General features: G+C 43.5%; 2 protein-coding genes across 2 annotated transcripts; both read left to right on the top strand.

Annotated features, from left to right (window-relative positions):
- Positions 1–1466: 1466 nt before the first annotated feature.
- Positions 1467–5461, top strand: LOC143273173 (putative vomeronasal receptor-like protein 4). Its single transcript, XM_076571545.1, has one exon. It carries the CDS (start codon positions 4559–4561, stop codon positions 5459–5461), a length of 903 nt encoding a protein of 300 aa, XP_076427660.1. The 5' UTR covers positions 1467–4558.
- A 1825-nt stretch (positions 5462–7286) lies between these two features.
- LOC102919726 (vomeronasal type-1 receptor 3-like) lies at positions 7287–8129 on the top strand. The gene has a single exon (XM_076573611.1). It carries the CDS (start codon positions 7287–7289, stop codon positions 8127–8129), a length of 843 nt encoding a protein of 280 aa, XP_076429726.1.
- Positions 8130–10115: the final 1986 nt, after the last annotated feature.

The following is a 10115-nucleotide window of genomic DNA, read 5'->3' as shown; positions in this document are numbered from 1 at the left end:
ACTTTTGTGTGAAGGGACCTGTGTACTGAGCTCTGGATCAAGTCATGATCTGGGATCCAGCTGCTCACTTCCTTCTGAGATATCAGTGTTGACAGCGACATGTTCCAAGCACTTCTCAGGGATGGGAGGAGGGGGTGACAAGCTCCATGCTTAGGTGCAGTACTGTCTACCAAGTGACAGCCAAAAGATGCCTTCTGTGTACATTTGTTCAGCTTCCTCCACAGCCTTTCCTTGACTGTGAAAATGGGTTTGTACCTACAATAGGGTCCCCTTCTGACCCTCTACCACCTCAGTAGTTGTCCTTTCAAGGGCAGGAGCTCCTTTCCCACGCTGTCTGCCTGATGCTCAGCTCTCCCGGTGCCACACACACCTCAGCTGTCTGACTTGTCTTCTGTCAGATTCTAGTCCACGTACCACCTGGACGAGAAGGACCAAGTTCCCTTATGCACAGGTCTAGAAAATGGGACAGTCTGGACATAGACACTTCAGTTATTGTTTTCTTTCTCATTTCACACACTCCTATGGACACAATGAAACCCTAATGACTACTGAGGTAATTGCTGAGGCACGGTGATGAAGTAATTGTGGAGGGAGAAGGAAGGCCGCACTTCAGGGACAGGTTCTGCAGAGACTTCCTTCTCTGTGACAGCACTGCACTGAGAGACTTGACATCCCAGGACACGTGATGACAGCCACGGCCCAGCAAACCCTAAAGGTACAAATGCAGTGTGGGAAGGCTCGTCTTCCAGGACTCCCCAGAACCTGACTGCACCTCAGCTGCGAACGTGAGTAGACCTGGAGCTCTCTGGTTTACACTCGAGCCACATAAATTTCCCTCTGAGATTTGTTAACCTCTTTGTTAGTAAGCCAGAGAGTCATGACAGGGTTCAAAAGATTTAAGACTTTCCCCTAACTGTCTATATCTAAATTTATGTGGCTGAGCAAGAAACTGAAGGGGACCAATTCTAGCACCTGTCAGTCCACCATCGCTTGAGTATCTCTATCTGAGTCCAGATCATGCATTTTAGAGAGCTCTGGAGTCTCGTCACAGGTCCTCATCATATGCTCTTTTGGAAAACAGAAAGACAATATGTCTGGGTTTCTAGCCAGAACTAGTTTGCTTTGGCCTCACTTTTCACCTATACAATGCTTCTGTTGTCAGGATTAGTTACATCCATTTCTTCACCTGATTTTTGGTGTGTCACTGTGTTTTAAATGGACCATCTTTCTCTTTTTCTTATCTTAAGTCCCATGAACACTGAGATTAACTTGAAGGTGTTATTTGGACATCCATCCTTAGCATCCCCCCATCTCCATTCATGGTATTGCACACATGTAAATCAGCTTCACTTGCTGCATGCCTGTTTTTTTTTTGTTTTGTTTTTTTTTGTTTTTTGTTTTTTTTTTGGTTTTCCGAGACAGGGTTTCTCTTGTGTAGCTTTGCGCCTTTCCTGGATCTCACTTGGTAGCCCAGGCTGGCCTCGAACTCACAGAGATCAGCCTGCCTCTGCCTCCCGAGTGCTGGGATTAAAGGCGTGCGCCACCACCGCCCGGCCTAGCATGCCTGTTTGTTGAGGGCTCTGTTGTCAAGAAGTTGTTCTTTGGAGGATTCCTACTGTTCTGCCAGGTTGTTTAGTATTCTTTGGGGGTAACTCCCTTAAGTTTAGCCCAGTATTGATTTCAAGGAGTTCTAATCTCATCTTTATTTGAGGCTCCAGAGCCTGGGGTGGATGCACTTGATGGTATCCTATGCATTCATCTGAAAGCAAGGCTTATCTTCTAGAACAGTTTGCTGTAGTGTTCCAGAAGGCATTTGCAGAGTGGGGGCTGTAGCTCAGAGGTAGAGTGTTTGCCTTCAAAGCGTGGTGCCTGAAATTCAATCCCCAGGGCCGCCAAAAAGAAAAGAAACAAAGAAAACGGTTAGCATAACACTTGCCCCTCCTTCCTCTGACTCTTCATTACTGGGTGGTAGTGAAAAAAGTGACTTCTTGGATATCTCAAGTGAATAACAAATCTGATTCTGAGTTATGGACTATTGGTAAGGTGAAAAAATAACCCCTAGAAAAACAGGAAAAAATAGGCCAAAGAAAATATTTGATGAGTCCATAAAGACATTGAGGTATATGGAGTGACAAAATAATGAATCATTTTATAGTCCAGACTTATTACTTAAAACAGATGTGCTAGTTAAAGCTGGTCACATCCTGCATTACATGAGAGATTAAGGTTGGGTAGGCCTTTCCCAGTGCACTGGTTCAGTCTTTACTCTGCCCACTTGTCATCTGTCAGAAGAAACAAGGATCAAAAGGCAGCAACTCATGTGCCTGAAGTCATGGGGCTGCCTAGTACCAACTAGGGAAGCAGCTGTGTTGCCAGAAACCTTCAGGACAGAGAGATCTGTCCTCGTTTAATAGTTAGAAGATAGTGAAGGCCAGAGAGAGCAAGGCAAAACAGATGACTTGTAGAATCTCATTCTGAACATACAGAATGCATGCAAAGTGCAGTATCCCAGGGATAGGCTCAGGCATCCTGGAGTCTTTGATTCCTGAGAAACAGTCCCAAGTCTTACATGACTTCATAGCTGAGAGTCATAGAACACTTTCCTTGACTAAAACATTCCACCCCGCAGTGAAGCTCTTTAAACAAAAAGGTAAACAGTTCAAAATAACTTCAGAAAGTCCCTAAATCCAACCAGATCCACTAGGCTCCTCCCTGCCAGAGTAAACAAGAAAAGCTGAGAGTCCTTCTCAGGCTAACTGAGCTAAGCTACGAAAAAGATGAAATACAAAAAAAGACTCAGACTCTCAGCCAAGCTGCAAAGAATACGGAGGCCAGACCAGCTGCCTGGGAGAAGCAGAAGCCAGCCTGGCTGCCTGGAAGAGGTTTAGACCAACTGAGTCACCTGGAGAGGACAGTCTCCAACCTGTCCAGCAGCCCATGGTACGCTCCAGGTTTCCCAGCATTTGTGAGCTGTTGCTCATGCTGGGTGAGCCTCAGTGATGCAGCTGTCTTTGAGTCATCATGTAAGTAATCCCTCACCCATACTCTCGTTAAGTAACCCCAAGAATATTTATTGGTTCACCAAGTTGAACTTTGGCAATATCCATTGAAGGAGAGCCCTGCACAGCAGGGGGTTCCCTCCGGGGCCAGATTAGCACAACCCTACCCAAACACCTGTTTTCACAGAGAGATCCTTTATTAATTGGGGAGGAACTTAAAGTGTCTACTTTCCGACTCAGGCAGAAAAACAGCAGCAAATGACCTTGCAGGTGTAATTCTCAGAAAGAGAAAAAAAAGGAGGTCTGTGTTAGAATAGGCTAGGATGTGGTGGTATATTTTGATTGGGCGTGATAATTAGGTGAACCAAAGGGAGCTTTTGCTGGACTTTAATACTTTGATTGCTGGACCATGGTAGTCAGTCTCAGAAGGAAAAAGTGGTATAGACCTTGGTGGCTAGCCTTAGGAATGTAATCCAACAGTTTTTAGCAAGGCAGACGGAATCTGGTAGAAGGGCAAGGCCTGCTAGAGCCATGCTTGCCACACTTGAGCTGGCCAGTCCCTTCATCCACACTTTGGTCTGTCGTGGGATCCCTGTCTGGGGTGAGTAGATGGGTGTTGCATCTCCCCAGGAAAAGCTCTGTCACACAGCAGTGAGACGCCAGATTGGCACTCACAGATAACAAAAAACAAACCCCTCAACTAGGCACATCCAGTAAAGCCAGCACTTGGGAGGTGGGGACAGGAAGATTAGCAGTTCAAGTTCATCCTCACCTACATCCCAAGTTCAAAGCCAGCTCAACAGGTTAGAGAGTGTCTTCACATAGCTCAGTAGGTCTGAGCCTGTTCTTGACAGCTTAGGGGATTTCTGCTTCTTTCAGGCATCTAGGTTTGTCTGAAAATATTTGTCAGAAGTCCTGTTTATACACAGGTTGGGAGGGGCAGGGGATCAGTTTCAGGGACTTCCTGCAACTATTGAGTTGTTTACTTGCCGAGTTTAATGAGCTTCCTTCCCTGCAGAATGAAATGTTCCACCCCAGCCCCTTAGAACAGTTTTTACCTCCCTTTCACATCACGTGTCTCAAAAAGCTTTGCTCCAAGAAGGAAAGTCTTAATCTTGAAGAAAACTGATACACAACAGATGTGCAGAGTGAAAACAAAAGAGAAGCTAATACTTGGGGTCACGCTGGTTTAAAAACATTTAGTTGCACATTTCGTGTGCAACGCTGCTCATGTTTAGTTTTTTCTAGGAAAAAAAATCATGTAAATTTTAGAAGTGAGGGACACAAAGAAGTATTTTTTTGGAAAAGCAAATAGATGAATTAATGTGGGATTTGTGTCTAAAATATCGCTATCATCAGCATGTCAGTGGAAATAAGAAAATGAAAAAGATAAGCAAAGACAATAATCATCTGCCTGCTAGAAAAGAACCATGTACATGTTCATATTTCATAAATTCCTCATGTAACACAGAGACAGTCCAGGGAGGTGAAGAATGTCGGCTTCACTCATTTGTGTTTCTCAAAATGAATTTCCCTAGTTCTCATCATGAAGTCAAAAGATGATCTGGAGTGATCTCATCCAGCAAATAATCTTCCTTTCTCTTATTGGACTTGGAATTTTAGGAAACATCCTTTTATTTATGAGACATGTACATATGTTTATCATGGGTTCTGAGAAAAAACCGATAGACCTTATCTTCACTCATCTGGCGATTCCAAACATAATCATTCTTTGTACTTCAGGGATCCAATACATAACCACAGGCCTTCATTTCAAAAATGTTCTGGGTGACGCAGGTTGTAAAACTTTGGTTTATCTGGGAAGGGTGTCCCGGGGCCTCTCCATCTGCACCACCTGTCTCCTCAGCGTGGTCCAGGCTGCCACCATCAGTCCCAGGACTTCCTTGTGGAGAAAGCTCAAACCACAGAGCTCATGGCAAGTTCTTCCCTTTCTCCTCCTCCTTTGGATTTTTAATGTTCTCATAAGCTCCAACTTGCTCTACTACATCACAGCAGGCAGCAGTCTGAACAGATCTAGAGCTGGGCTATACAGTGAGTATTGCTATATGCTGCCATCCGGGTGTACAGTTAAATGGCTTTTTCTGTCTCTCATGGCTCTTCGTGATGTCATCTTTCAAAGTCTCATGGGCTGGAGCAGTGGGTCCATGGCTCTCCACCTGTATAGACATCACAAGCGTGTCCTCTACCTTCACAGCTCCAGGCTTGCAAATAGGGTCAGCCCAGAAGTCAGAGCTACATGGAGTGTTCTCGTTCTTATGACCTGTTTCCTCCTCTATTACTTGGGAGATTTCATTTCCTCCTTCTACATTGGGTCTGTCTTCACCCTTGATTCCATAATACTAAATGCTAAGTTGTTTCTAGGAGTTGGCTATGCTGCTCTCAGCCCCTTTATCCTGATAATAAAGGATTTCCACTTGGCTAGCTGCTGGAATGCTCACTGAGGAGTCAGGATGTTCTGTGACAGCCCCTCCAGGTACTAAAGGAGACACTGCACATTGTGACTTAAGAAAAGGACTGAGGGAAGATTAAAGAGTAACCCCAGACTTTCTTGCAGTGCATGTGGAGTTAACAAGTCATCCTACAGCTTCTCTCAATTCAGAGAGAGAGAGAGAGAGAAGAGAAGAGAAGAGAAGAAAAGAAAAGCCTGGTGTGGTGGTGCATGCCTTTAAATCCAGCACTCGGGAGGCAGACGCACATGAATTCAAAGCTAGCGTGATTTTTGATTTGCGTAGCAAGTTTCAGGGCAACCAAAAGAAAGAAAAGGAAGGGAGGAAAGGAAGGGGATGGAGGGAAGGGGAGGGAATGGAAGGGAACGTAACAGAAGGGAAGGAAAGGGAGAAAGAAAAGTTCAAAGGGCAGCATTCAGCCTCTTTCAATTCCAAACAGTGAGACACAAAAATGTCCTCGTAGGAAGTAAAGATGAACAATTTAAGTACATGGAGTGCCACAGTTCTAAAGAATGGGAAGTTCCTGCTGTATTCACAGACACCAGTCTCCAGAAGATGGTGTCAAATCCCAAAAGCAAGGAACATGAGCACTGCACAGCTGGTACTGAAGAGTAATGAGAATTTCAGATTTCTAAAGGCGAAAACACGTGTATGTCTATATAAATCGGACCTGAAGAAATGCAAAAACGCAAGGAGGAATCACAAGCAAGAAATAGAATCAGCCAAGATGTTCCACAGCAGAAGAAGGAATAAAGAAGCACAAATACACAATGGAGTTCCATTCCAGATGTAAAGAAAAAAATTATTATGACATTTTCAAAGTGGATGGAACTAGAAATTATTGTGGCAAGCAAGATAATCCACATTCAGAAAGACAAATACTGCATATTTTCTCTCTTATATCAATCCCAGATTTAAATTTTTATATTTGTATATCTGAGAGGGGGCCATGGGAAGGAAAAGAGAGGACTTAAGAGGGGGAGAGAAGAGGGTAATAGAACACATGTGATGTGAAAGAGGACGAGGCTAACCGAGGGAGGAAGAAGCAGCAAGCAGTGGGCAGGAGGGACAGAGTGAGGAGGAGGAGGAGCAACAGGAAGTGTCCAGGAAGTGTCGCAAGGAAGCACGCTACTGTGTATACTGTTTTCCAAAATCTGATGTTTTCAATGAATTATGTATTGGAAGAATCATGTTAGTATAGCATTCATGAGCTGGTAGTTTTTATGTCAGCTTGACACAGGCTAGAGGCATTTCGGAAGAGGAACCTCAATTGAGAAAATGCCCCCACCAGATTACCTGTAAGCCAGCCTGTGGTGCATTTTCTTGACTGACGATTAACGTGGGAGGGCCTTGCTAACTGTGGACAGTGCCACCTCTGAGCTGATGGCCCTGGGTGCCATGAGAGAGCAAAGAGAGCAAGCCATTAAGAGTAAGCTAGCAAGAAGCACTCCTTCATGGCCTCTCCATCAGGTCCTGCCTCGAGTTCCTGCTTCCCTTCCCTTGTTGATGGACTATTTCCTGGAAGTGGAAGCAAAATAAACTCCAGGTTACCTCCCCAGGTTGCTTTTGGTCATGGTGTTTTATCACAGCAATAGAAATCCTAAGATAACACATCAAAAAATGTTACTGAAAATATACCAACAGAGAATAGTAAGCACATATTACAAGATAAAATTTAAAACATAGGCCAATCAGATTAATTAGCTGAAAGAAAACATAATTTAAAAACATGGCAGGAAGAGAAAGCATAAAAACCGGAAGCTCTGGCTGAGCTTGGTGGTACACATTTTTATTCTCAGCACTCTAGAAGTAGAGACAGATGGATTTCTGTGGGTTCAGATCCATACAACATGGGAAGAAACACAGCAAAACAAAGAGCATTTTAAAAAATCTGAATCTTATTCTCATGCACTTGGCTTTTACAAATATTATAATGCTTTTCTCCAAGAGCATACCAACGACAACTGCAGCTTTAGGTCTGAGACACTTCCTAGGTGATGTGGGCTGTCACATTATTGTTTATTTAGAAAGGATGGCCCGGGGCCTCTCCATCTGCACCAGCAGTCTCCTCACGGTGGTCCAGGCCATCATCATGAGCCCCAGAGACTCCTGGTGGGGGAGGCTCAGACTGAGGTCCACATGGTATATGCTTCTCTCCCTGCTCTTTTGGATTCTCAATTCCTTGATCAGCATGAACCTCCTCCACTCTATCAGAAACAGAGTCACAAATACATTACAACTGAGTAACAATAGTTTATACTGTTATTTCAAAAAAGAAAGTCAGAAAATAAACAGCATGTTTCTCCCTCTCATGGTCCTGAGAGATGCAGTGTTTCAGGGAGCCATGGGAGGGGCCAGTGGCTACATGGTATCTCTTCTCCACAAGCACCACCAGCGTGTCCTCTACCTTCAGAAGGCCAAGCTTCTCTACAGAACTCCCCCTGAGCTGAGAGCTGCCCAGAGCGTCCTCCTTCTGATGCTCTGTATTCTTTCCTTCTATTGGGCAGATTGTGTTGTCTCTTTGTATTTATCTTTCTCTTTGAAGAATGACTCCTTCACAATGCATTTTCAAGAATTTCTGACCCTTGGTTATGCAGTTCTCAGCCCGTTTATCCTGATTCACAGGGAAGGACACCTGGCTGAATGTTGGCATGCTCACTAAGATTGGAGGAGCCATGTTGCTTCAGAAAAGGAGGTTTGAAACAGCTGTTAGTATTTTCTATGCCTTGCATATTTTTTTAATCAAGTAAGAAAAGCTTAATCAGGTAAAGACAGTCTCACACAGTACAGCTGTGGGTGAGCAGCCTATGTCTGATACGAGGATCAGATCAAAGAGAGAGGCACCCAGGTATCTTCTCATTTACTCTCACATCATCCTTCAACATTCAGTGTGAACTCTGCACAGATAGATGGAGGTCATTCAGTGTGAACTCTGCATAGGTAGATGGAGGTCATTCAGTGTGAACTCTGCACAGATAGATGGAGGTCATTCAGTGTGAACTCTGCATAGATAGATGGAGGTCATTTGGTGTGAACTATGTATAGATAGATGGGGGTCATTCAGAGTGAATTCTGCATAGATAGACAGAGGTCATTCGGTGTGAACTCTGCATAGATGGAGGTCATTCAGTGTGAACTCTCCATCGATAGATGGAGGTCATTTGGTGTGGACTCTGTATAGATAGATGGAGGTCATTTGGTGTGGACTCTGCATAGACAGAAGGATATCATTTGGTGTGAACTCTGCATAGATAGATAGAAGTCATTTGGTGTGAACTCTACATAGATGGAGAACATTTGGTGTGAACTCTGCATAAATAGATGGAGATCATTTGGTGTGAATTCTGCATAGATAGATGGAGGTCATTTGGTGTGAATTCTGCATAGATAGATGGAGGTCATTTGATGTGAACTCTGCATAGATAGATGGGGGTCATTTGGTATGAACTCTGCATAGATCGATGGGGGTCATTTGGTGTGAACTCTGCATAGATAGATGGGGGTTATTTGGTGTGAACTCTGCATAGATAGATGGGGGTCATTTGGTGTGAACTCTGCATAGATAGATGGGGGTCATTTGGTGTGAACTCTGCATAGAGAGATGGCGTTCATTTGGTGTGAACTCTGCATAGATAGATGGAGGTCATTTGGTGTGAACTCTGCATAGATAGATGGAGGTCATTTGGTGTGAACTCTGCATAGATAGATGGAGGTCTCTCTCCACTGAGCTTTAGGTAGTGAAGATCAGCAGAGTGATGTGTCAGCATCTGCACAAATTACTGAAGTGAATCCCTTTGACTCAGGAACCTCATTTCTAGGAACTAATCCTTCAGATACAGGTGTTCACTGAAGAAATACAATTTACAAATTACATACATCATTCCAAACACATTGCCTAAATACCAAACAAGATGTGCATTTGTTAGCTACTTGATAATATTCGGGGGCTGGGGAGTAACTCAGTGTCAGGGTGACTTCCTCTATGAACAAGGCCCAGGCTCAGCCTCCAGAACCAAAGCAAAGAGAACAACACAACAGGAAACACATTGGCAAGTTCCACACTTACAAGAGAATTATGACATTGAGGACCGGTGGAGATGGCTCAGCAGGGAAAGGCACTTACCACCAGACTGACACCTGAGCTTGACCCCAGGAACCACACGATTAAAGAAGTAAACTGACTTTCTTAAGCTGCCCTCTGACCTCTACAGGTGCCGTGGCACATGCATGCTCCCCTCCCACAAATAAATGTAATTTTAAAAATTTACGAGATTTTTGGTATGATATTTATAAGATGATAAGCTCAAAATATATTAATATAGAATGATATGTTTAAGTGAGTTTTAATTTAATAAAATAAAAACATGAAAATAATGGAATATAGTAATATCTTTAATTAGATTTGCTCTCCATCATTTTGCAAGAATAAAAAAAACATAAGAATTATATTTGAGACAATCTAGAATAACAGAAGTTTAATAAGTACTTCCTTTTACCTTTCTGAGTTATTTTGTTTTTAAAAATATGAGGAAACTGAAGAGATAGGTCAGCAGTAAAGATCACACACTGCTCTTGCAAAGGACCCATGTTTGATTCCCAGTACATCAAGTGGTTCACAACTGCATATAACTTCAGGTCTGGAGGGGAT

Source organism: Peromyscus maniculatus, chromosome 5, assembly GCF_049852395.1.
Source record: "Peromyscus maniculatus bairdii isolate BWxNUB_F1_BW_parent chromosome 5, HU_Pman_BW_mat_3.1, whole genome shotgun sequence".
In the NCBI taxonomy this organism is placed as follows: domain Eukaryota; kingdom Metazoa; phylum Chordata; class Mammalia; order Rodentia; family Cricetidae; genus Peromyscus; species Peromyscus maniculatus.
The sequence above is the reverse complement of the archived record's forward strand: the minus strand, read 5'-3'. Positions and strand labels throughout refer to the sequence as shown.

Excerpts from the sequence above, each read along its gene's own strand:
- LOC143273173 (XM_076571545.1), top strand. The coding sequence starts at position 4,559 with ATGATCTGGAGTGATCTCATCCAGCAAATAATCTTCCTTTCTCTTATT.
- LOC102919726 (XM_076573611.1), top strand. The coding sequence starts at position 7,287 with ATGGATTTCTGTGGGTTCAGATCCATACAACATGGGAAGAAACACAGC.